The sequence below is a fragment of the Carassius auratus genome, unplaced genomic scaffold (assembly GCF_003368295.1).
Source record: "Carassius auratus strain Wakin unplaced genomic scaffold, ASM336829v1 scaf_tig00214604, whole genome shotgun sequence".
NCBI classification, from domain to species: domain Eukaryota; kingdom Metazoa; phylum Chordata; class Actinopteri; order Cypriniformes; family Cyprinidae; genus Carassius; species Carassius auratus.
In genome coordinates, this window is record NW_020527735.1 from 603,581 (window position 1) to 630,517 (window position 26,937).

Sequence of the window (26,937 nt, forward strand, 5' to 3'; positions counted from 1 at the left end):
AATATTAGTCCACTTAATATGGTAATATTATCTATCTACTTAAGCAGATGGAAAGAGATTTGGCCTGCAGGGTGAATGTGTCATAGCCAATACAGTGCTGAAACAGCATACCTAAAGCTTTTTGTGTTTCCTCAGTAGGACCGGAGCACGCTGTGTGAAACTCTGTATTTGCAGGATTGTGATCACTCAGAGACCACCGAAATCTCAGTTTGACAATGCTTGCAAGGGCTCCTGCTAAGGGCTCCTAGGCTGAAATTTAAACACAGACCAAGTTACGTCTAGGCCTTGCACTGACTAGATTTGCGTGTCTCAATGGACAAAGGTTAAACAAAGGTAGTGTTTGGTTAAATCTGAACAACAGTGCATGACATAAGTCCCCCCTATGACAGCCATCCACTGTTCTCTGCTGTTCTGACACATTTTGGCAACTCAGTGTTATTGTTCACAAGCATGCGTGACATTTTCACAGTGGAAGATAGTGACGCATTTAGACAACAACGTATTGAAGAGGCATCTTAACTATATGCATAAAGTTTGGCTGTTTAATATGTTAAGTTTAATTAAATTATTAAAATGCAACAACAGAAATGGGAGGTGTATGTATTGCGTATTATATAAATAGATATTGTTTTATATACTGTAAATACATGTTAACCGGTAACATTGAAATATGAAAATAAAACAGTACACACTTTACTAGATAGATTGATAGAATGTAATAGAATGAGTGTGTGTGTGAGTGTGTAAACATATATGTATGTATAGAGAGAGATAAAGTGTTAAATTGTTTTTATTTATATTTAATTTAACTTAATTGCATTTGTATTTTCCCTCACAAACAGACATGCAGGAACACCTCCTCTAACCCTACATCTACACAACTGTTTGGTCTTGCATGATACGATGATGTTGCAATGCATGATTTTTCCTGCAGCAGACTGTGGCCGACAGTTCGTCAATGCTAATCCAGTTAAAACACAAACCTGACTGGGTGGAGTGCGTGAGCAGCTCGCGGTGTAAGGTGTCTGAGACTCTTAAGCAGGATACCTGCTCTTCTGAGGGGATTCTCACTATTCTAATCTGGTTTGCTGAAATCGACCCGTCGTGATAGAATTCAAGAGGCATTAGGCACCTCTCTCAGATCCTTGTAGGTCGTTTTCCTTTAATAAGACGTAGAAGTGCTCTAGCGCTAAACCATTTCAGCTGACACTTTCAGCACTTTTAGTTAGACCTGTCTACATGGTCTACGAGGTGTCCTGTTGCAATTAGTGCAGTTCCACAAGCCTAAATATTCAATTAAACCTTGAAGAAGTTCTTAGGAGCCGTTGTCAGGTTAGTTATTGAAACTTTTTTGTTTTTTCGTGGTGAGTTCAAGGTGTTTTTCATCACATGTTAGGTGTTCCTGGGTAACTCAGGAGAGGTGAAGAAGTACTCCACCCTTCTCATCCAACCTGGTTTGGCCATCAACAGTGACTTACTGCTGGATTCCACCCATAGACACGTCTACATCATGACCAGCCGTTCTGTGAGTTAACAAACCATGACATGAGTACTGACAGTCAAAAAGAATAATTAAGGTTTATTATGCTCATCAAGGCTGTTTTTTTATATATATATATATATATATATATATATATATATATATATTGTGAATTTGGTATTATGAACTATTATTTCAAATTTAAATAATTCAAAATCCCCTTTTTTTGGCAATTGTATCACAAGTGTGCTTATAAAAACTGCAAAACTGTTTGTGATTTCTCCTGCTTGCTGTGGTCAGGTGGAGAAGAGGCCTGTGGCAGAGTGTGACAAGCACACTGATTGCACTTCCTGTCTGGCAGTGAAGGACCCGTACTGCGGCTGGTGTGTTCTTGAAGGCCGGTGAGTCTCTTCCTATAATTCCTGCAATGGACTGCAGTTTTCAGTTTATGTTAGGAGCATTTCTCTCACTCCTCCTTTTTCTCCTGCAGGTGTGGGATGCGTTCAGACTGCAGGCTGGGCTCGGTCGAAGGTCACTGGCTCTGGAGTTTTGATGAGCAGCAGAAGTGCTTGAGAGTGGAGTCACTGAGCCAATATAACGCCAGCCTTGGAGAGCAGAAACAGGTATAAAATCATCATCAGAATTTGATTCAGAGCCCCATCAAGCTTCAGTCCTCCTTCAGCCATTAAGCCTAAAGTAGACCCTGCAATATCTTTCATCCACTAGCATTCTTAAGTTTAGGGTTGTCTCTTATGCTTACCAATGTTAAAATAGTCAAAACAGTAATATTGTGTAATGCCACTGCAGTTTAAAGTAGCTGCTTTCTATTGTAATATATGTTAAAATGGCATTTATTCCTGTGATCTAAAGCTTTTCAGCATCATTACTCAGTCTAATATGCTGATTTGCTGCTCAAAAAACATTTATTACTGTTTCCAATGTTGAGCAGTGCTGCTTAATAATATTTTTGTTGAACAGATTTTGAAGATTGTTAGTAAACAAACTGTTTTGGCTCCCATTGACGTCCATTGTATTTTTGTCCATGCGGTGCAAATGTAATTCACTGGGAACCAGAAATGTTTAGTTATCAACATTCTTCACAATATCTTCTCTTTTTCTCTATTTATTTTTGGATGAACTGTCCCTTTGATTAAAAGTCACTAAGCCAGCAGATTCTGCCCTGCACTCCCTAATGGGACATTTCACACGTTGAGTCATTTTTGATGCTTAAAAGCTTTTTCCCTAATCATTGTCATCTTAATTAAACTATTCCTTAAGGGATGCTTTTGTAAGAGAATGATCAAAGCTATAAAGCTTGATGACACAATGAAATGTGTTTTGTGTTACTGGACAATGATTGCTTGATTATAACCACAGCTAATATGTGTGTGTGTGTTTAGATTGCTGTGGGTGTCCCAGGTTTGCCCAGTCTGTCAGAGGGTGACATGTACTCGTGTTTCTTTGAAGACACTGAAACGGCTGCTTCGGTCCAGGGCACCACAGTCACCTGTGCCACTCCTGAGGCCCACAGACTCCCAGCGCTGCCACAGGGAGAGGGTGAGAAACCCCACACACTCATGACAACAAGCTTTCAACAACCTGAAAAACTGGCCTTAAGGAACTGGTTTACAAACCTTTGTGTGATGTGTGCAGACTCGTTCATGAGCGGGATTGTCGTGATTTGACTTTCAAGCACCAATCAACTAAATATAAGTCCAGTCCAGATTGTCAGTGTGAGTTTTTCTCACAGTTAAGAATATATTTCACAGTATTAAAACTTTTACTGTAGTTTTGATTAAATAAATGCTCCCTTGAGAGACTTATTTCAAAAACATCAGAAAGATCTGTTGAACAGTAGTACATCACTCTAGAATTTTATAACAGTCCTGTTCCAGTTTCTCTTCCGCTGTTGGTTTTCCGCACGTTAATCTTCCATTGAAGGAATCCACTGAAAAGTTAATGACGTTAGATGAATTGTGACATAAGCTGTGGATGGTGCATTTAACTACATCTGATTATTTTTTAAGGTATTGCGTGACATGATGTTCCAGTGCCATAATATCCATTTAACAGTTTGACCCAGAGTCCTCTCATTTTTGTCCTCTATAACAGATTCTGTGTCCGTCGCGCTGTCCCTGCGCTTTCGGACGGTCACCGTAGCGCTTGCAGACTTCACCTTCTACGACTGCTCTGTGGCGCAGCAGCTCTCTGGCACCAGGCCGTAAGTCACATGGACTCTCCTGCGTTTTAATGCCACATGAATAAAGCAATCATTAAAAAAACAGTACAACGTTTTTTCATTCTAAAAAATAACAGTTTCAAACTTGTGGTAATTGAAAAATAACTAATAAAAGGTAATGCTAGTTCATGTTAGCTAATATTAACAAAAAAAAACTTATTTTTAAGAGGTAGTGAAAAGTTTTAGCCATATAGTGTCATGCCATCATCATCCAAGAGCAATATTAAACCTCCACTGGTGAGCGGCTGTCATGTGTTGAAGAATGTCCCAGAGGCGTGAGAGGGGCAGGGCAGCTGTCTGTCTCTCCGGACCTCACTAGCACATCCCTGATGATTTAACAGCTGTGTCCCACATTCCTGCCGTATCATCCGCCCTGACCATCCTCCCTTACCCATACACCCCTGCAGTCAGCCGCTGATTGGGCGGCTCTCCCTGATGCTGTTTTGATTTGCGATGTGGGAAAGCTGTGAACTCAGCTCTGTGTGCTTTGATGAGTTTAGGGGAGTCATGTGTCATTCTAGACCTCAGCTATTTTGGATTCAGTGGTGCTTTGCTGTCTTTATCTGAATGCTCAGAGGGGTGTAGATGGGTTTAATTTATGCGGTCACTTCTAAACTTCTGGCCCACTGTGTTCTGTCTCGATCTGTTTCTAGGTGTAGGGGCTGTGTGAACAGCCGCTGGAAATGTAACTGGTGTGTCCACCAGCATGTGTGCACTCACCGGTCCACGTGTGACCGTGGTGTGATCATCTACAACCAGCATGTAAGTTTGTGTTAGTCTGTGAGGTCATATCTGTGAGTTTGATATGCTGTGCAATTATAGTGGAGGCAAAAAGTCTGAGACCAACAGTGAAACTGCATGTTTGCATTTTTTATTTTTTTTTTGCTTGGCAATTTGTGGAAGTTTAAGTGGAAAAACGTATATTTTGTCGTGATTTTGTTACAAGTGTACTTAGTAGAATATGAAAATTTTTAAATCACACGTTTCAGTGTAGTCTCCATCTTTTAGACCCCATTGTATGTGTTTTTGGTTCCTTTTGCTTTGAATAACCGTTTTTGGTTCATATTAACTACCATTTGAAAATTTGAAAATTGAAAATTAATACTTTTTTCAGCAAGAATGCATTAAATTGATGACAACAGATGACAAAAACTTTTATGTAACAAAAAATTTATATTAAATAAATGCTATTCTTTTGAACTTTGTATTCATCAAAGAATCTTGGAAAAAAGTGTAAGTTTCCACATAAATATTAAGCACAACAATTGTAGACAAACAACATTATAATTATAATAAATGTTTCCAAATAACCATATTATATGATTTCTAAAGGATCATGTGACACTGAAGACTGGAGTAATGATACTGAAAATTCAGAGAAACATAAATATAAAATATATTCAAATAGAAAACAGTTACTTGAAATTGTTAAATATTTCTCAATAATAATTTTGTTGCATTTTTTAATTAAATCAATTCAGCCTTCAAAACTTCTTTCAAAAATATAAAATCTTACCAAACCCAGATTTTTAAATGGTAGTGCACATAACGCTTTCTTGTGTGTTTTATAATTTTTAATGTTTAATTCAGCCCCATTGTTTATTGATTTGAGTTGATATTAATTTATTTCAGTTGCCATTTATTTCATTTTCCCCCTCATTCTCTCTGTTTTGTCCTGTGTTTGTCTAAAGTTTTCACCCTCCACGTCTGCTTCTCAAACAATAAAAGACTTTGACGCGTACACGTACACCACCTCCACACCCACGACATCAATCCTCTCCACCACTGAGGAGGCCATAACGACCGAAACCGCTGTCACAACTACCCCTCCTCTGACTCCACCCACTACTCCAGAGCCCACGGCCGCCCCCACCACAGCTCTGGAAACCACAACCCCCCTCGAGCAAACACCCACCACCCCCAACCATGCTACAACCTCCTCTACACACCCATCCAGTGCCACTACAGAGTCAACCGATACCATCTCAGAGGGCACCACCCTCTCACAAAATACCTCTTGGGTGGAGGAGAGCATCCAGGTAGGTTTGCTGTCAACACCAACCCCACAGTCATACGAAGAGCTGGTGGGACCTTCGTCGCGTGAAGAGGCCGCTGAAGTGACGCTGCCCGCGTTGAGAGCTGGGGAAGTGGTGACGATGGGGCCGCTGATTGAAGCACTGCCCTCATCCACCTCTGAAGTGGTCACCCTCTCGCAGACCGAGATGGATATAGATGCTCTTATAGACACGGGCGTCCCTGTGTCGTCAGCCAGCGCCCCCTCTGGCGACGGCGAGGCAGGGCCTGATTCATCTGATTTCCCCCTCGCTCCAGACACAGATTACCAGTCCGACTCAGCTGACCTTTTCCTCCTGGTGAGTGTGGGTCCTCAGGCCAACTCTGCTTGCATGTAGCGCTGCAGATGCTGGAGGTTGAACGTACCTAAAGCGTGAATTACATGCGTGAATGATGGGATATATAATTAAATAGATGAAAGTGGTTCTGCTCTATTACAAATTTGACCATAATTATATATGAAAGTCATTTAATGTCACAACATTAAAGCAATGTTCTGGGTTCATGATGATGCACTGAAACTCATTTTGACTTGTTCATCAGTTTGCAAAAACAAGCAAAAATCTGGGTTAAAGTAATGCTCTTGCAGTTTAAATGGATAGTTCTCCATACTCCATTACTCACTCTCATGTTGTTTTAAACTTGTATGACTTAATATGGAAAAGATATGTTTTTGAAAAATGTTTCTTTTGTTTTTGTTCATACAATGAAAGTCAATACCCATTGACTTTCATTTTAAATACAAAAACAGCTTGTAAAAGAAACACTTTACAAAATAGAAAATATTCAAAAAAAAATTGAAAAATCATGGGTAATGTATTTCCTTTTTTAACCAGGTATTCTGCTGCTAAACACGAATAAAGAAATACAGGTCTCTGTATTTCTTCTCAATAAATTAGAGTGCAACACAGGTACCTGTAGTAAAAATTTATATTTAAATTTTCTTCTATAGGGTAATTTTTTACATAAACTTATCAACATAAACTTAGAAGACAGACCTACTGTGAGCAAAATGTGGTATTCACTGCCAAAGAAGCTGGCTGTTCACAGAGTGCTGTATCCAAGCATGTTAACAGAAAGTTGAGTGGAAGGAAAAAGTGTGGAAGAAAAAGATGCACAACCAACCAAGAGAACTGCAGCCTTATGAGGATTGTCAAGCAAAATCAATTCAAGAAATTGAGTGAACTTCACCAGGAATGGACTGAGGCTGGGGTCAAGGCATCAAGAGCCACCACACACAGATGTGTCGAGGAATTTGCTGAACCACAGACAGCATCAGAAACGTCTTACCTGGGCTAAGGAGAAGAAGACCTGGACTGTTGCCCATTGGTCCAAAGTCCGCTTTTCAGATGAGAGCAATTTTTGTATTTCATTTGGAAACCAAGCTCCTAGAGTCTGGAGGAAGGGTGGAGAAGCTCATGGCACAAGTTGCTTGAAGTCCAGTGTTAAGTTTCCACAGTCTGTGATGATTTGGGGTGCAATGTCATCTGCTGGTGTTGGTCCATTGTGTTTTTTGAAAACCAAAGTCTAGAAGGCCAACAATTCACTAAACATGTTTTTATTTTTTTATCTTATGAAGTATTTTAATTTGTTGAGATATTGAATTGGTGGGTTTTTGTTAAATGTGAGCCAAAATCATCACAATTAAAAGAACCAAAAACTTAAACTACTTCAGTCTGTGTGCACTGAATTTATTTAATACATTATTTTCACAATGTGAGTTGAATTACTGAAATAAATGAACTTTTCCACAACATTCTGATTTATTGAGATGTACCTGTATTTCTTTAATCGTGTTTAGCAGCAGAATACCAGGTTAAAAAAGGAAAAACATCACCCATGATTCTTCAACAACAAAAAAATCTCCACCCATCTGGGAATTAAAGCAAGCAAAGAGCACCTAAAGAGCTCTTTAGTGCCCGTCCTCTCCCATGAAGCACCACAAATCACGCAATAGTCAGTCTTCCTATGCTATCAAACTGGTAAATATTGTAATAATTGTAAAATATAATATTTCTGTGTACATGTATGAATTTAAAGGCCAATAAATGTATCCATGCATCCATAATTTTTCACCGTGTAATTCACAATGCTTAATGGGAATGTAGTTCTTTCCCTCATTAAAACTGATAAGTACATAGTACATAGCTTTTTGTTGTTGTTGTTTTTCAAATCAAAGTTTGTAATATTGTAATTCACCTCGTCACTGGTTGATGTTGTTCATGGATTATAACTCTTTAATAAATACTTTTTTTAAAACCCCTATTAGAATAATTTATAGAAAAAAATACTTCCTGAACCAGTGCGGAGGGATAGTGTTGCACTGTATTGAACCCAGAACATGTGTGACTTCATGTGTGTCATGTGTGACTTCCTGTGTGTCTTTTTGTGTCCATTTTGTTTTTCATTAAATCTCTGTTTAACACTCTCACTTTTGTTGTGCTGCCAGTCTGCTTGTTATACGTGTTGCTGTAATGTAGCAGAAGCAGAGAGATATTCCACATCTGCTCTTTTCAGAGCCGTGGTGTGTGTAATGAAGTGTGTTGTCCATCTGTGTGTGTGTGATCAGGAAGAGGAGAGTTTACTCGTGAGCAGAGGTCCTCACACCTGTCCCTGTGTGGAGGCCATCCAGGGCAGCTCCCTCCTTCCTGTCAATGTCGAGAGGAAGATCACTCTGCTGGGGCGCAACTTACACCTCTATCAGGTAATCAACGTCTTGAGGCTTGTTGGGGCTTGACTATGAAAATAATGACTGGTAATGCTCACATAGACAGCAAGGGGCTGTGGTTTTTTCTAGCCTGCACACTAATATAAACCTGCATTAAAGATTGGGGTCAGTAAGATTTTTCAAAGTCTCTTCTGCTCACTAAGGCTGCATTTATTTGATCGGTAAATGCAGTAAAACAGGAATACTGTACAACAGTATACAGTAATACAATTTTATGAAATTACTGTTTTCTGTTTAAAAATGTCAAAGCTTCTGCATCATTACTCCAGTCTTAAGAGTCACATTATCCTTCAGAAATCATTCTAATATGCTGATTTCTCAAGAAACATTTTAATTAATATCAATGTTGAAAACAGTTTTGCTGTTTAATATTTTTGTGGAAAACGTGATGCATTTTTTTCATGAAACTTTGATGAATGGAAAGTTTAAAAGAATTGTGTTTATTGGGTATTATGTTGTCTGGTTTATTGATGAAGTGTTTAAAAACCTGTAGGCCATGAACAGAATATATCTGTGTGTTTTAAGGACAGAGATCTTGATTATCAGTGTGTGTTGGTGATTGAGGGCCGATCGGTGGTGGTGGACGCTTTCGTGGAAGTGGACGACTCTCAGCCATCTTTGTTCTTCATTACCTGCCAGCTTCACCAGGTCTGTTAAAAAAAAAAATCTGTATTAATATGAAAATATTTTTCATGGTGATTTTTTTTTTACACGTGTTTTACCTGCTTTTTGAATTTGAGCACTTTTATTACGTTGTGTTTTAGAGTTAGTTTACGGAATTTAGAATTAACGGAAATGTCGGTAAGAATTATTGGACAAGGTCCAGGCAGAAAAATGACCAGTACGTTTTCTTTTTCTTTCTTTTTTACAATGTATATTCAGATTGTTGATGACCTGTTATAGTTTTTAGGAATTATTTAAATTCCTTTTATTTTTCATTTTAAATTTAAAGGTTTAATTATGGTGTTCATTTTTTATGCTTTTGTCATTTTTATCAAAACTTTTTTTTTTTTTTTTTTTTTTTTTTTTTAGCATATTAAATGAAAGTCTGAAATATTGCCTTGGCAACTAGCTGAAATAAGTCTAATTTTTCTATTTTTTTTTCTTCGTTATATTTCACCGCAATCTAATTTAACAGTAATTGTGTTGCTGGCACAACCAGTATGTGGCAGATATATAACATCCATTAAATATCTGAATGTGCCTGTTAAGCTTTGTTCTGCTGATTGTATTTCGTTTCAAAGTACTCTTATTCGGCTGCGGTGGAGGAATACAGGAGCTTGATCTCAGTCAGGAGGAGGGACTCTTTCCAGGTGGATTACCCAGAGGACCTTCATGGTACGTCACCAGCTGTTTGCTGAGGTTATGAATGTGCCGTTCTCTGTTTGTGACGTGTGTTTTGTGTTTGCAGTGCGGCTGTATAACTGCTCCGTGGGCCGGTCCGACTGCAGTCGCTGTCACACAGCTGATCCGCGGTACGAGTGTGTGTGGTGTGAAGGGTCTCGCTCCAGCTGCGTCTACAGGAGCTCCTGCACCCAACACGTCCAGCAGACCTGTCCTGCTCCTCACATACACACGGTGAGGGACACACCTGTTTACTTCTGCCTTTTGGGAGCCATTAACACTATACTCAGTATTGTTAAAGTTACAGTTCTGTGTTTTTGCCCTCCGTTTCACTCACAAGAAGATCTTCAGCCGTTTATTTTTTTATGTGAACTGTCCCTTTAAGAACTTGGAATAAACCTTGCCGGGCTAAACTGCATTGTGGAAGGATTTTCTTCACTCCTTTAAGGATTGACCCTTGTCCTTATGCCTTTCCTTGCTGACCTGTGTGTTTGTACAATAATAATTTTGTCCATTAGATGTATAAATCAGAGCATAGCAGATTACAATATTTCAACTGACATTAGATGATTAGCTAAATTACCTCATAGATGTGTGCAGGGACTTTTCTTAATGAAAATGTGAGTAATATTGCTAGTGCTGTGGATGTTTGGCATGCCATCGTAATAAGGTAATATGAAAGCTGTTCTTTGAAATGTTCTGTTTGTCAAAGTGATCAAAAATGGGATAAAAAGGTCTAGAAGTGGTAACGCAGGAATTAATGAAATGCAAGGAATTTTTAACTGAAAAAAGCAAACCTTTTACATTGCATAAATTTATTTTCATAGTGTTTTGTCCTGTCATCCTTTAAAACTATTTTTTTTATATATATATTAAGTTTTTTTTAAGAGTATAGATTTAAATGTTTATTTTTTAGATAATACAGAGGGTTTAATGCATCAAATGAGAAAAAAATGCTATTAGAGTGGGGGAAAAAGTTCATTTGTGAGACTGTCATGTGCTACACTGGAAAACAAGACAAAATCTTATGTATTTTTCAAGGTTTTTAATATGATAAGATCAATGGTGTAACACCACACAAAAAATAAAGGAAGAAAAGGGAAAAAAGTAAATATAAAGTGAGATTTGTTACATTTTTCAGGAGAAATTTCTATTTTTTTTTAATGTATAATAAGCAGCACAACTGTTTTAAACACTGATATTAATAAGAAATGTTTCTTAAGTAGTAAACCATCATATTAGGATGATTTCTGAAGGATCGTGTGACACTGAAGACTGGAGTAATGATGCTGAAAATGCAGCTTTACATCACAGGAATAAACTACATTTTATAATATATTATTAACATAGAAAACAGCTGTTGTAAATTGCAATAATATTTCACAATATTCCTGTTTTCCTGCAAATAAATTCAGCCTTGGTGAACAGCACAAGAGATTTATTTAAAGAATATTTTTTTGAAAATCTTACCAACCCCAAACGTTTGAAAATTAGTGTAGTGTTTTCGATGCACATCTATGATTTTGTCATCATCGAGTCCATTTCACATGTTGTGGTGTATTACAGATTGAGCCTCTTTCTGGTCCAGTGGAGGGTGGCACAGTGCTCACGGTGTCCGGCTCTAATCTGGGTCAGAGAGCTGAAGACATCCAGCACTCGGTGACGGTAGCCGGAGTCCCCTGCACGGTCATCCCCGACAGATACGAGGTGTCCTCCAGGTAATGTGATATGAGTGTGAGAGCGAGGGCATGCTGGATATTACTGCCACTCGTTAATGACATTGTGTAAATGGCTTCAGGCAGTTGAGCTCCACAGTGTGATGAAGAGTATTGACCCAGTGGTCTCTCTGTGTGTCTGTCAGTATTGTGTGTGAGACCACAGCCAGTGCAGGGGAGCAGAGCGGCCACGTATCAGTTCAGGTTAAAGGAGGAGGAATCGGGCAGTCTGCCCAGCGCTTCCGTTACCAGGTAAACATTAATCCAACAGGCACGAAAGGGATACAAATTGTTTAGCAAAAATGAATAACATGCAAGGAATTGATCCTGTATTTATTAAAGGCAGGGAGGCATTCAAGCATTTTAAAACAAAGTTTTACACTGCAGAATGACTTTTCCTTAACAGTGTTTTTGTCACACTTAAGACTTTATTCGTTTGTTCATTTGTTTATTACATAATTGTGAAAGGTATATTTGGAGTTTATATTTTAATAATTATTTTTATTTAAAAAACATTGTGTGTGTATATATATATATATATATATATATATATATATATATATAGCAAGATTAATGCTTCAAACTATGGTGAAAAATAAAGTTATACTAAAATAGTTATGAATATATATGTATATGTATATATATATATATATATATATATATATATATATATTATATATATATATATATATATATATAATATATTAAGTTGTTTAAAAAAATATTTTAGATATGTTTACTGGAAAATAAAACATAAATATTTAATAGGATGAGTAAATATTGTGAGATTTATGCTTCAAACAAGAAAAGAAAAATACTATTTTATCAATGTAGTGAAACATTTTTTTTTTCATGTTATTTAAAAAGTCTTGAGCCTAACTCAATTTAATAAAGTAAATGCATATTATTTGAAGACCTAAATATTATGCATTTTTCAGGGGCTTTACCACACAATCTAAAGGGCGAAAAGGGAAATATAGTGAGCTTTTTTGGTTAAAAATATCTATATAAAGTAATTTAAAAAAATAATAATTTTAATGTAAAAAATCTCATACAGTTCAGTTACATAAATCTATCTTATTTTAAGGATTTTTAGATAGTTCTCCTGGCAAACAAAAATGCATTATTCAGGGCTTTAACAGGATGAGGTCATTGTGTAACAGCAAACATGTATAAGGCAGTGTTTTCTAACGTGTGTGTGTGTGTGTGTGTGCGTGTCTGTGTGTGCGTGTGCGTGTTCTGTTTTCCTAAACTCAAGGACCCAGTGTTATTGGGAGTGTCTCCACTGAAAGGCCCAATGTCGGGCGGCACGTCCCTCACCATCACGGGACAGAACCTTCTGACGGGACGTCCCAATGAGATCAGCATCCTGATTGGTGGAGTCCCATGTTACATGTAAGTGACTGTGTAGAGCAGCGTCCTCTGCAGCCGTCCAGTCAGACAGAAGTCATCTCTGCATCTTATTAGATTAGATTAGTTTAGATACAACTTTGTCATAGCACATGTAATGTACAACGCAACGAAATACAGTGATTATGTCAGCTGATTGTGTTATAAATAATGAATCATCCTTCTGTTAACACTGGAAGTCTTTGAAGATCTAAAACAATGAGCTGTGTTCTAAAAACATCAATTCATGACTAGAATATACTTCATAAATTACTCGGATTTATTGTCATTTATTTCTATTCCCATTTGACAACACAGAGTTTTAGTAGTGTATGTCTTACCAGTTCTCCCAAGCAGTACAACAGTGAGCGTGTTGAGTGTGTGACTGGAGGGAGGAACAGAACCGGAGAGAGCGGCGTTACGCTGCGCTTCGGTCGAGCTGAGCGCCATCTACAGGACGTCCTCTATCAGTACACCCCAGACCCCAACGTGACCCATGCTGCTCCCTCCAGAAGCTTCATCAGGTGAGAAACAGCACATCACATCAACTTAAGCATAGTTTTATTTCATTTATTTATTTATTTTTTTTACAGAATTACACTAAGTATTAAGACTTGTTTTTTAATCTTTCTTTTTTTTTGTAGAAAATTTAATATTTTGCCAGTGGAGTGAGAACAGTATGTGCTGGTTTTAAATTAAAATGTATTTATTTTTTATATTTATTTTATTTGCGAAACTGCTTGTCCTGTGTCGTGGAAATCCTGTAGTCTATTTAATTTATATTAAAAAGCTTCATTATGCTAATACATGCTTACTAAACTTATTTATTTTAAACATTGTGCCAATGGAGTGAAAATCCATGAAGTTGTATTATTTTAAGGATTTTTTTTATTTGTATTTTTATATATCTTATTTTATATTACAAAACTGCAAAAGACCAAGACTTGTTATATATATAGAGTATATGTTAATGTTTATTTTTCATAAGCTAATTAAAGTAGGACATTTTAGTGAGAATGCTTCAAATAATCAAAAACATTTTGCCAATCTTTTGTTTTTGTTGTTGTTGTTGTTGATTTTTTAACAAGTCTTATTCAATTAAGTAATTAAGTAAATTAATCAACTTTCAACTTTACCTTAAATGTGAGCAATCTTATATATGCCAGTGTATTTATCTGTCATATTCAGAAATTGTTTTTGTATGAGTATGTTAACATATGCAATCCTTTTTATTTTAAAAGTTCAAGAAGAAAAAGATGCATATGACTTCTTATATTATAAACTCTTTATTGTGATTTACAGAAGTGTTGGTAATATCATTTGTTATATATTTGACACATGCACAGTTGCGCCAATCAGCAATTTAATGCTTTGCAATGTTTTTTTTTTTCTTCAGTCATCTGTGATTTGGAAATAAAAAAATGAGTTATTAGTCCAGCATATATAATGACCATCTCATGGATCATGTGTGTTTGTCTAAGCGGGGGTCGTATCATTCGAGTGTCTGGCCAGCATCTGGACGTGGTACAGGAGCCTCGTATCCACGTGACCCTGTCCCCACTGGAGCCACACTCACAGAAGAGGAAGAGGAAGAGGAGCAGCGTGGATCCCAGTCTCCTCAGAAGAGCTCGGCGGATCGTCCCAGAGCCCAACTGTCCTGAAGATAGTCTCTGTGTGGTCAAACAGGTAGAGTTCACACAAGTGAGTCTGTGCTTGTGCTTTCTCACAGCATTAAACAAACTGTCCAGTGCTCACGTGTCAGTTATTGTAACACAGTTGGTTTCCTCGTGTCCTGTGGGTGATCAGGTGGAGGAGCGGTGCACAGTGAACAGCTCGACTCTGATCCTGTGTCCCACTCCGGAGGTGGGCCCCGAGGCCCTGCGTGCTGCTGTCAGCGTGCGCTTCCTCCTGGATAACCTGCACTTTGAGTTTGAGGCGGTCAGCGGCAACCCCTTCAGTTATGAGCCCAATCCTGTCCTTCACAGCCTCAATCAACACGAGCCCAGCAAACCCTTCAGATACAAACCTGGCAGCATCATCTCTGTGGAGGTCAGGCCCCTCTCACACGTGTGTGAATGCACTGAAGATTTGTAAAACAAACATATGCTAACTATAATTCAAAGCCCCAAAACTAATAATAGTTAAGATAATATAATATATTTGTATTTGTATTATATAAAATTATATTATATTAATAATACCATCCTATAAAAAAAACATACATTTCTTTTTAGTATGTTTATTTAATTACAAAAATATTATTAAATATTAAATATTGACATTATTACCATTAAAAAAGTATTCAGAACCAGAGTTATTATAGTTAACAAAAACCATACAAAAAAAAAATTATTATTAAAAAAAATGAATAAATTATATAAAAAAACAATTTTAACTTGATAAAAATTACTAATAACTAATACTGAAACTAATTACATATATTAAATTAAAATGAATTACATATATATATATATATATATATATATATGTGTGTATATTCATTACAAAACTTATAATGTATAGACATATTAAAAAAGCAATTACTAATAAACATAATGACAAAAACTTACAAAAACGTATAAAAAACTGTAATAGTATCTAAATGAAAATGAGTTTTGAGTTATAAATGTTCAAAACTCAAAACTTCCTCACCAGAACAAGTATTGTTTTATATTATGTTACAATATATGATATTACAAGTGTCATGCTGGATGCATGAATCCACTATAATTTTACAAATAGTACTGCCGTTGTGTGTAATTTGTAGTTTTAGGAGGTTTTTTTGGTGAGAATGTAGTTGTTTAAACTTAGTTAATAAATGTACAAATTAAATTACAATGGATTATTAGCATTTTTAATATTTTATATATATATGAGTGTGTGTGTGTGTGTGTGTGTATATATATATATATATATATATATATATATATAATTGTTTTATTTAATAAAAATAAATTATGCATTAAAAAAGATTGCATTGTGCTATGAAAACATACTGTAAATCTAGATTGGGATCTCTTCTGATCTGTGTGTTAATACACAATATATATTTTTGTTATTTCCACACTTGTGTGTCCCATGAACTTGTCTGAATGTGGGTTCTAGGGGGAGAATCTGGACCTGGCCATGTCTAAAGAGGAAGTGGTAGCTCTGATCGGTGATGGAGAGTGTGCTGTGAAGACTTTAACCAGAACCCATCTGTACTGTGAGCCTCCGTCACTGCAGCCGTCAGTGACCGCGCTGAAGAAACGAGAGGCGGCCGACGCGCTCCCAGACTTCACTGTACGACAACTTCTATCTTATAACTCTTATTCATTTTGTGCTGTGTCCCATGATACGGAATGGAAATCTGGTGTGTGTTTGTGTAGGTGAGGATGGGGAATCTGAACTTTTCTCTGGGACGGGTGCAGTATGATTCTCAGGGCCCCGCTGCGTTCCCTCTGGAGGCTCAGGTGGGGGTCGGGGTGGGCGCCTCCATCGTGGCTCTTATTGTGCTGGTTATCGTGCTCATATACAGGTATTCCCACACAGTTTAACCAGTTTATTTCTGATTATTGACATGCACTGGGATCAAAAATCTGAGAAAGCTAGTGAAAGTAGCACATTTTGTGATTATATTACATTATATTATATTATACTATATTATAACCTACCCATAATACCTAGATGTATTTCTTTACAATCAAGTTTTGATATAATTAATTATAATTAATACATTGTTTAAATTAGTCATTGATTAAATAATAATATAATAATAATAATAATAATAAAATGTATTAATTATTCTTCACAAGTTCATATAAAATTAGGAAACATATATCTAACAAATATGTAAGATTTAAAGTATTTTCTCAGACTTTGGACCCCACTGTACAGTATATATGTTTGTGCTGCTATGCTTTTCTTCTCAAAACTTACAATAAATCAGATGACTAGGATGCACAGTTAAGAATAAACAGACATTTCCAGACTCAGCAGTGTGTGTGTGTGTGTGTGTGTGTGTGTGTGTGTGTGTGTGTTTAACAGGAGGAAAAGCAAGCAAGCACTGAGAGACTATAAGAAAGTCCAGATCCAGCTGGAGAACTTGGAGACGAGTGTCCGAGACCGCTGTAAAAAGGAGTTCACAGGTCAGACGCTCCCACGTAAACATCAGCCAGACTCTGCCGACATGCTTGAAATGCCTCTATAATAAACCGTCTGTGTGTGTGTGTGTGTGTGTGCAGATCTGATGACTGAGATGATGGATGTGTCCAGTGATCTCATGGGCTCTGGGATTCCAGTCCTGGATTATCGTAAATACTCGGAGAGGATCTTCTTCCCCGGTCACCGTGATTCTCCTCTGAGACGGGACCTTGACGTTCCCGCTTGTCGCCGGGCCACAGTGGAGCAAGGCCTGGTTCAGCTCTCCAACCTGCTAAACAGCAAACTGTTCCTCACCAAGGTGGGCTTTCCTTAAACCTGCCAGGAAGAATCATTCAAACTGGGTTATATAGACCATTAAGGCTTTAGGGTTGGTAGTGTCTTCTTCATCTCATATCCCTCATATACTTCCCTGCAGTTCATCCACACTCTGGAAGCCCAGCGGACCTTCTCTCCGCGGGACAGGGCGTATGTGGCCTCCCTCCTCACGGTGGCGCTGCACGGCAAGCTGGAGTATTTCACCGACATCCTAAAGACTCTGCTCAGTCACCTGGTGGAGCAGTACACCACGAAAAACCCCAAACTCATGCTGCGCAGGTCAGTAGTGACCAGTCTCTCACATCTGAACTGATACCATTGAATCCGTGCATAAATGACCAGGAGCTGGATCCTTTCGACTTATAATTGTTGCATTATGAGTCTCAGTGGAAACCTCTCGTCTGTTGCAGGACCGAGTCTGTGGTGGAGAAGCTGCTGACTAACTGGATGTCCATATGTCTTTACAGCTTCCTCAGGGTGAGTGATGCTTGTGTTCGGCTCACAGTGAACTGGATGAGAGAGGAAGACATGCCAGTATTTGTATTTAAATATGTAACTGTACCATGAAAAAGTCACTTGGATTGCAGATTAACCCTATAGAGCCTGCTGTATCATAGCTGATGCACACATTTCTAAGGTTTCATAATGATCTGCATTATTAAAACTTTACTGTCTGAAGAAAGAACAAGTAATATAATTGTAAAAATGTCCCCTACACGATTCTATTCTTTACTGATTTTACAGTAAATGTGAGAATAACTTTATTATTGTTAGTAGTATTGCAAGATGTACACTTACTGGACTGAATCAATGTAGGTTTACTTGATTATCTATACTGGTTTTTTTTTAATCATGTTAAAATGTGTGTCAAATATGATACATGAGGTTTTTGAGGTAGATTAATCATCATTGTATTTCATTAAAAACAGATTTGAGCAAAAAAACTAAGCATTTAAATATCATCTTAATAAGACATATAATATCCACGTAAAATATGGAATGACAATTGATGTATATATGCATTTTAATTAAGTAGTCTGCTAAACCGTAATAAAGATTTAATTTTGAATTATATCCCTTTACCGTATACATTTTTCCGCACCAACTGCACCTTGCCTATTTTTGTTCAGTTTGGTCACGAAAAAACATGTGGAAACTTTCTTTTTTGTAAATATATATTGTCTGAAGAGTCAGTAAATGGAGTTAATCCAGCATAAGCATAACTCAAATTATTATTTCATAATTACATTTTCATTTAGCAGTTGCTTATATCCAAATGACTTACAAATGAGGACAATGGTAGCAATCAAAATCAACAAGATAGCAAGTGCTATAACAAGTCTCAGTTTCATAACGCAGTACACATAGCAAATATATAGCATATATAATAAAAAGAGAACAGAATAGAACAATCTTTTTTTAAAGAAAACAAAGCAGTTAGTAAATGAAAAGAGTGCATGTCTAAAAGAATTCACAAGCTTCTAGAAGACACATAAGTCTGAAGTAGTGAATTTAGGTAAAGGGGTGCAGAGACAGGGCTGGTTTTGAAAACAAACATTAATGTCTAGAATTATATGTGAGCAGTTATTGTTAACCAGTGCAAACTGATAGACAGAGGTATTTGACATCCATGTGTTTATTTATAGGATTTATTTATATATATTTATTTATTTTTGTATTATATATTATACATTCTTATATTATTTATTTATATATGACCCTGGACCACAAAACCATAAGGGTCTGCATAATTTTTCAAAATTGAGATTTATATATCATCTGAGAGCTAAATAAATAAATTTGATTGATGTATGGTTTGTTATGATATTTGGCCGAAATACAACTATTAAAAAATCTGGAGTCTGAGGGTGCAAAAAAAAAAGAAATTTGAGAAAGTCCCATTAAAGTTGTTAACAATGGATATTACTAATCAGAAATTAAGTTGTAATATATTTACGGTAGGAAATTTACAAATTAACTTTATGGAACTGACTTTACTTAATATCCTTATGATTTTTGGCATAAAAGAAACATAATTTAATAATAATTTAATAATAATAATAATTTGACCCATACAATGTATTTTTGGCTATTGCTACAAATATACCCCAGCGACTTAAGGGTTACATATATCCATGTATTTATGTGTAGGACACAGCAGGTGAGGCGTTCTACATGCTGTTCAGAGCCATAAAGCACCAGGTGGATAAAGGCCCAGTGGACGCTGTCACAGGCAAAGCCAAATACACACTCAACGACAACCGACTGCTGCGGGAGGACGTGGAGTACCGCACACTGGTGAGACACACACACACACACACACACACACACTCTACACTGATGCAGAAATAAACATTACACTAAGTGTTGTCCATAATTCAAGGTTGATATGGTTTTTAATCTGATAACTCTTTCACACATGACATATAACTTTGCAGAGTCCTGAAAAAATATAGAACGTTTTTTCACGAGCAGTAAAAGGAAACGACAAGCTTTTCAACCTCTGTCCATGTTGCCCCATAGACCCTGAATGTCCTGGTGAGCAGCGGGGGTGCGGGCGAGTCTCAGACGGTCCCCACTAAAGTGCTGGACTGTGACACCATCACACAGGTGAAGGAGAAGATCGTGGAGCAGACGTGGAAGGGAACGTCATACTCCCAGAGACCCTCCGCAGACGCTGTGCATCTGGGTAAGATTAAAAACCCAGACGATTATTTAAATAAATGTAGATTTATTACTTAAAATACATAGAGATTAAATAATAATGCTAATTTGTACCTATCATGTGTTCCCGGGGAATCGAACCCCCTACCTTGCTTAATAGCTTGGTAGCACAATGCTCTACCACTTGAGCTACAGGAACACTAAAAATATATGTAAATAACACAGTCTAATTGAATATTGAGTAATAAATGTAAGTTGTTGTAATGGTGTGTTTTATAGAGTGGAGGGCTGGAGTGGCTGGTCATCTGATCTTGTCGGATCAGGACTTGACATCAGTGGTCCAGGGGTCCTGGAAGCGCCTCAACACCTTACAACACTACAAGGTCTCTCAAGTTGTTCATTTTGTGGAGCGAGACTTGACATGCTTGAGTCACTGTTGATTTGTAAGTGTTACCTATATCTCTGCAGGTCCCAGACGGAGCCACAGTAACACTGGTGTCACGACGGTCCAAGCAGATCCACCACGACAGCCAAGACTACGTCCCAGGAGAGAGTGCGTTTGCTCCTTTCTCAGCTTGACATATGGGTTTCGGTTTTGGGGTTTTTCGAGAGAACTAAACGCATACAAATTGACCAAATCTGTGCAGAATTCAGGGTTGAACTATCTCAGTCCTTTAGTTTTAAAATATTAGTTTTACTAAGAATACATTTTTTATTATTATTGAAGTGTGAAATAATTATTTGTTATGATAGTATGTTTTTATGTTCCAGATCAAATTAATTACACGTCATTATTTTATATTTAATTCACTGTTTTCAATAGTAGATATTGTGGATTGTTTATTGAATTTATGCTACCGTTCAAAGGTTTGGGGTCAGTAAAAAGTAATTAATGCTTGTATTTAGCAAGGATGCATTCAATTGATCAAAAGTGACTGTAAAGACATCTGTAATGTTACAAAAATTGAACTTTCTGCTTATCAAAGAAACCTTGAAAAAAAGTATTAAGCAGCACAACAGTTTTCAAGATTGATAATAATAAGAAATGTTTCTTAAGCAGTCATTCAGTATATCAGACTGATTTCTGAAGGATCATGTGACACTGAAGACTGGAGGAATGATGCTGTAAATTCAGCTTTGACTCACAGGAATAAAATAAATTTTAAGATATATTACAACAGAATTTAAAATTCTAAATTCAAATAAATGCAACCTTGGTGCGCATGAGAAGCATCTTTCAAAACTAAAATATTTTGAACAGTAGCGTATAATCCAGAATAATGACCACTATAAGAGATTTCTCATATTTTCTCCTATTCTTTCTTTCCTCTCTCAGAGACTCCGATGTTGGAGGATGGAGATGAAGGAGGAGTGAAGCAGTGGCACCTGGTGAAGGCCGGTGAGGAGGCGGAGCTACCCAAACACAGACGGGGCAGTCTGAGAGACAAAGAGCGTGAGAGAGCCAAGGCCATCCCAGAGATCTACCTCACACGCCTGCTGTCTGTGAAGGTACCTCACACACACACACACACACTCCCCTCTCACACCTCCCTCTAGACAGGGCCAGATGGGTCACCTGTACTGTGTTTTAGGGCACCCTGCAGAAGTTCGTAGACGATCTGTTCATGGTGATTCTGAGCACCAGTCAGCCGGTTCCTCTGGCTGTCAAATATTTCTTTGATCTGTTGGACGACCAGGCCGCCCAGCACAACATCACAGACCCAGAGACAATCCACATATGGAAAACAAACAGGTCGGTAAAGAATGAGCCAGGTATCACCAGTGATTCGGTCACAGCTTATATTTGGTCACTGTTTGCAGCTTGCCGCTGAGATTCTGGATTAATATCTTGAAGAACCCCCAGTTCATCTTCGATGTGCAGGCCTCGGACAATGTAGACGCGGTGCTGTCAGTCATTGCTCAGACCTTCATGGACTCCTGCACCATCGCCGACCACAAACTGGGCAGGGTAAGCCAATCAGACTGCATCGTGGGAAGAATCCAGATAGAGAGAGATCAGCTGCTAATGACTTTCTGTGTTGTACATACAGGACTCCCCGATCAACAAGCTCCTGTACGCTCGGGACATCCCACGCTACAAACAGATGGTGGAGAAGTGAGTTCAGTCGGCTCATGCAGTTAATGCAGTTAATGTGGAATGAGATGCACTCACCATACTTTGTTGATTGTATTTCATCTCAGATATTATTCAGATATTAGACAGACCATCCCTGTCAGTGACCAAGAGATGAACTCTTCTCTAGCTGAACTCTCTAGGGTGAGTTATGGGACGTCCACCTACACCGTGATGCTCAGGTTACAATATTTACACATCTGATGATGACGAACCGCCTGCAGTAGCTGCAAATGAACCACAAATAAAGCCCTCACCTGATCCATTAGATTGTGGTTGTTTTGACCGGCCTTCAAACATGACTCTTGTTAGAAAGCTCTTTGTATAAAGCAAACCGCGAAGCCCTGAACATACTAAGATGACGGACCGCAATCTGAGGCTGCCATATATTTATTTTATGTAAATCATCCCCCCACAGTGTGAGACAACAAATATGTTAAATGCATTTTTGAATAATAATGAATTCATTATAATAATATTTATCTTCTGTTTTGCTTCCATTGCAGAACTACTCTAATGAAGTGAATCATCTAGTGGCATTGCATGAGTTGTACAAGTATATCAACAAATACTATGATCAGGTGAGAACTTCTCTCTCTCCGTCTCTCTAGGTTTTTAATCAAACAGCAAGTGTATATTTAAATTTGTTGGATTATTAAAACGAAATCACGTTTGAACTCAAAGTAGCTCTTCTTTTGTCTGTTTTGGGTGCTTTGCCCTTCAGATGAGTTAGTGATATTTGTCTTCTCTGGTGTGAATAGTGATGAAGAAGTCTTGACAGCACGTTCTTGTCATGCGCTCAAGCTCATGTGTTTTATAGCAACCTAATAACAATAACAATGATGCACGGTATTAACAGTGACAAAAATAGACTCTTGTTGGAAACATCTACAATTACAAGCAGAACAATATTCGCCTGTAGACATAGGTCTCATTTTCTAGAGTTTTTGAGAATCAAATATTTATTGAGCTATGAACATACAGCACTTTCAGTCAGTTAAACACCCGACCTTTTCTTATAAAACCTTGTTTTCTATCAGATCATCACAGCTTTAGAGGAGGACTCCACTGCTCAAAAGATGCAGCTGGGCTACAGACTCCAACAGATCGCTGCAGCTGTGGAGAATAAAGTCACTGACCTCTGACCTGTAACCTCGGACAGACGCTCGGAAAGACTGTAAAAGAGACAAAGCCCGTGGCAGAAAGAGAGCAGAGACCTCGCCAGAAGGCATGAACTCGTACTTCCTGAAGCCTCCAGAGCACGGAGGATATCTGAGACGGATGGTTCCCATTAAAGACAGCATTCACAGATTGGAGGAGCCTGAACCTCTCACAGATGTCACATGTACACTGGAGCTGGTCTGTAGAGTTGCATCTGCACAGCCGTCACTCACCCACACACTTCTGAGAGGAGTCCTTTATCTGATGCGCTAGTGCTACAGGGTTTCCTGCATTGAGACGTGCGGCCCGAGCACAGAATGATCAAAACACCACATCTTCTGGATTTAAAAAGAAGTCTTACAAAGGCCTGTTACTGTTCGGTGGATTCTTAATAAACTGTTTATCCATGCATTCAGTGTGATGCGCTTTATGTTGCAGCCTTTGACCTGCTCATAAAGAACAAAGGATGGCTTCTGAGGACAACTGAAACGTCTTGCTCAACTCTCCCATTGACCTTTCGTTAACATTTCTCTTGAAAACAGGTTTTATCCAGATTTTTTTAGTTTTGTTTTAAATGAAAAACACTGGTTTAAGGGACGTCGCCCCAACAGGGCCGTTTGAAATGTTTTCATGTGGCACAGGCTACAGTATTATATACATTAACATGCATGAATACTCACCGTGAATTTTAGGTTGGCACATGCAAGTCGCGTGTGCATTTTAGCGTGGATTCTGATCGTGTAAATGGCAGGTTAACCCGATTAACACACTTGGTTTAGGTGAATAGGTTTCATGTGACGTTCACAATGCTCAGTTGTGCATTTGTTCTAGTCATTAAGGTTTGTTTGTTTTTCAGTGTTAAAGTGTGCTTTTCAATGTATTTGGTTGGCTTTCAGTAAAAGAAAAAAAAGGTTTCCGTGGCTGTCACCACGTGTGCACACTTAGCTATAATAATTATGCCTGAAGTATTTAATTTATGCTGTTTTGTTTTTGTTTTATATATATTATTTGTGCGATCATGACCATCCTTTCAAACATTTTTATATATATATATATCTCTTTTCTTTTTTTCTGATCAGATCACATAAATTTAGATTTTTCTATTTTTAAAGTTTTCCGAACCCCGAATGCACATTTTATTGTGAGCTGTTGTGCTGTGTGCATCGCTCGCACGTTTAACGTTCTTATTGGTTTTTATGTATTTATTTATTTATTTTGGGTTTGATAAATGTACAGACCAAATTTGGTAATTATGATGCACCCCTCCCAAATTTAAAATGAACTACTTCTTTTTTTTTCTTTCAGCCTGTAATCTACAGTGGACCGACTGCAGTTGTCAGTGTTTGTTCAGATCTCTTCATGCAGATAAACTGCTCTTATTTTTGCTGTAGTTCACTATTGTGCTCACTCTTTTGTACGTATGTGTGGCTATGTTTATTTTGTAAGTCTTGCACAGGATGTGTTGGCCTGTTTGAAGCGACTGTAAATTGTTTCTACCATCAGTTGTTCTTTTACCTGTGCATTTCTATTGTAAATAAAATGTTGCTATAAATCTAAATGTTTCACAATTTGTTGGACATTCAGCTTTACTTTAACAAACTGTTCAGAAAGTTGCATTGCAAAACAGAATGATTGCATCAATGATTGCAAAATGAACATTCTGTAATTGTTTACTTCAACTAGTGAAATATGTCTTTAATTACAACTCATTCACTTTTCAAGGCCTACTGAATCCTTCTCACTTCTAACAAACTCTTCATTCATTATTATGTGATTAACGCCTCAGCTGCTTTCTCATCCAGATAACTGCTTTTGATTTGTGTTACTGTCAGACACTTTGGCAGTTGGCAGTGTGAGAATAGCTGATCTATTTATGACCCATGATGCAGTTTTCAGACATGTCCCATTTAGAATACAAAGCCCAGGGGAGAACGCTAAAAGAAGGAAGAGAATTACCATGAAGCTTTCTGAGATACAGATTTGATTCATTATTATCAGTGTTTATTAATCATCAGATTGTGATCAGACTGAAATCGAACGGTGGCTTCCGTAAAATGATTCGACATTTAGTAAGTTTATGTGGACTGTATTTCAAACAAACATGAAACAGTATTCACAACTGATTTTATTTCTGTAATGCAGTGCATTTCCAAATCAAAGTAATTAACTTCAGAAAATATTGGGACTTGAATGGCACTAAATACCACAATGGAGATCTGAGTATGAGTTTGCTAAATCATTGCTCTGTTTTATTTACCATTTACCATAATGTAATATTTTTTGTGTTTTGTTTGCGTTTTTATTGTTTTATTTTGTTTTGCTATTTGCTCTCCGTCATTCTTCTACATTTGTTTAAATACATTATTGTTTTGTATTATTTTATTTTGTTCACTTTTGCTATTTACAACCTCTCATTCCTCTTCTAAATTAATTAAAAAAAGTTTTTTTTCTTTTGGTTCGTTTTATTTTGTTAACAGCTATTATTAAAATTTTGTGATATTTGCTATCCCTCATTCATTTGGTGAAATGTCAGAAAAGTTTTATTTTCTTTTGTTTTAGTTTTGGTACACAACTAATATTTGCATGCTTGGTTATTTACTATCCCTCATTTGGTAGCCATATAATAAATGTCTTTTTTAAATTCTTCTATAAAAAGTTTAAATGACAGAGTTTGGATGAAGTTGTATGATAGTAAACGCCGTCTTCGGGAGATGGATACTGTACTGCCCAGTTGGTGTTGGCAAAAGTGAATCCTTGTATAATCAAAATGTCTGCTTTGTATTTAGATGAATTATGTTGTTGTTTATATATATATATATATATATATATATATATATATATATATATATATATATATATATATAGCTGGGTTTATTGGTCTAAATATCTTCAGGTCTTGTTCCACTTTTAAGAACTTTTAATCTTAAGATCTTTTAAGAACATCTACCTAAATTACATTTCTTTGAGATTTAGTTTAAGTACTTTTAGTTGAAGATACATCCCAATAATTATAGAATTATAATTTTACAATGAATTAATTAGCATGCAGTTGTATGTGTTAATATTCAGATGAATTTCAGTTAAAACAATAATAGTTTCTGCATAATGTAAAATACTTTATTATAAATTATACATATTTGAACACATTTAATAATATATTATGAAAACAATATATTGTGTAATGTATAGTTTAGTCCATCTTTTTATTTTTTTTTATTTTTTTTACTTTCTGTGCTTGGTTACATATCGATGCTGCTTAAAATCAGAAATTAGAAATACAAGAAAAAAAATACTAATTTAAAATCAATTCTATGTTTTTAGTGGTGAAGTGTTTGTATCAGGTGGAACTACCATGGTAATGATTTATACTCTGGTACTGAGTACCATAGTCATACAATGGTATTTACCATGGTACTGTTTTGCATGTGTCAATAAAATGTTTTTTTTTTTTTTTTTTTTTTTTGCTTATGTATGCCATATATCCATATATGGGAATATTGTATATGCTCCATTACATCAGCAACCACTGAATCACTTATGCTTACATCTGCA

At 37.0% G+C, this 26,937-nt stretch overlaps 1 protein-coding gene across 4 annotated transcripts in view; it reads left to right on the plus strand.

Moving 5' to 3' along the window:
- LOC113092493 (plexin-B1-like) overlaps positions 1 to 24,986 on the plus strand; it is a 66,344-nt gene extending 41,358 nt beyond the window's left edge. For 2 of the 4 annotated variants that reach the window (XM_026258108.1, XM_026258107.1), the window contains 34 exons: positions 1,397 to 1,525; positions 1,781 to 1,881; positions 1,971 to 2,103; positions 2,881 to 3,037; positions 3,593 to 3,701; positions 4,373 to 4,481; positions 5,411 to 6,091; positions 8,362 to 8,496; positions 9,046 to 9,168; positions 9,765 to 9,858; positions 9,932 to 10,098; positions 11,431 to 11,582; positions 11,726 to 11,831; positions 12,838 to 12,974; positions 13,313 to 13,492; positions 14,450 to 14,669; positions 14,775 to 15,017; positions 16,074 to 16,250; positions 16,337 to 16,485; positions 16,995 to 17,095; positions 17,192 to 17,409; positions 17,527 to 17,705; positions 17,837 to 17,903; positions 19,578 to 19,724; positions 19,950 to 20,115; positions 20,370 to 20,473; positions 20,559 to 20,643; positions 21,427 to 21,599; positions 21,683 to 21,843; positions 21,912 to 22,059; positions 22,142 to 22,206; positions 22,293 to 22,368; positions 22,731 to 22,805; positions 23,265 to 24,986. In XM_026258108.1, the coding sequence (XP_026113893.1) occupies positions 1,397 to 1,525; positions 1,781 to 1,881; positions 1,971 to 2,103; positions 2,881 to 3,037; positions 3,593 to 3,701; positions 4,373 to 4,481; positions 5,411 to 6,091; positions 8,362 to 8,496; positions 9,046 to 9,168; positions 9,765 to 9,858; positions 9,932 to 10,098; positions 11,431 to 11,582; positions 11,726 to 11,831; positions 12,838 to 12,974; positions 13,313 to 13,492; positions 14,450 to 14,669; positions 14,775 to 15,017; positions 16,074 to 16,250; positions 16,337 to 16,485; positions 16,995 to 17,095; positions 17,192 to 17,409; positions 17,527 to 17,705; positions 17,837 to 17,903; positions 19,578 to 19,724; positions 19,950 to 20,115; positions 20,370 to 20,473; positions 20,559 to 20,643; positions 21,427 to 21,599; positions 21,683 to 21,843; positions 21,912 to 22,059; positions 22,142 to 22,206; positions 22,293 to 22,368; positions 22,731 to 22,805; positions 23,265 to 23,369 (5,172 nt within the window). In that variant the 3' untranslated portion in view covers positions 23,370 to 24,986. The remainder of the gene's footprint in view (positions 1 to 1,396; positions 1,526 to 1,780; positions 1,882 to 1,970; positions 2,104 to 2,880; positions 3,038 to 3,592; positions 3,702 to 4,372; positions 4,482 to 5,410; positions 6,092 to 8,361; positions 8,497 to 9,045; positions 9,169 to 9,764; positions 9,859 to 9,931; positions 10,099 to 11,430; positions 11,583 to 11,725; positions 11,832 to 12,837; positions 12,975 to 13,312; positions 13,493 to 14,449; positions 14,670 to 14,774; positions 15,018 to 16,073; positions 16,251 to 16,336; positions 16,486 to 16,994; positions 17,096 to 17,191; positions 17,410 to 17,526; positions 17,706 to 17,836; positions 17,904 to 19,577; positions 19,725 to 19,949; positions 20,116 to 20,369; positions 20,474 to 20,558; positions 20,644 to 21,426; positions 21,600 to 21,682; positions 21,844 to 21,911; positions 22,060 to 22,141; positions 22,207 to 22,292; positions 22,369 to 22,730; positions 22,806 to 23,264) is intronic. The other 2 variants (XM_026258109.1, XM_026258110.1) reach the window with 2 other exon arrangements.
- Positions 24,987 to 26,937: the final 1,951 nt, after the last annotated feature.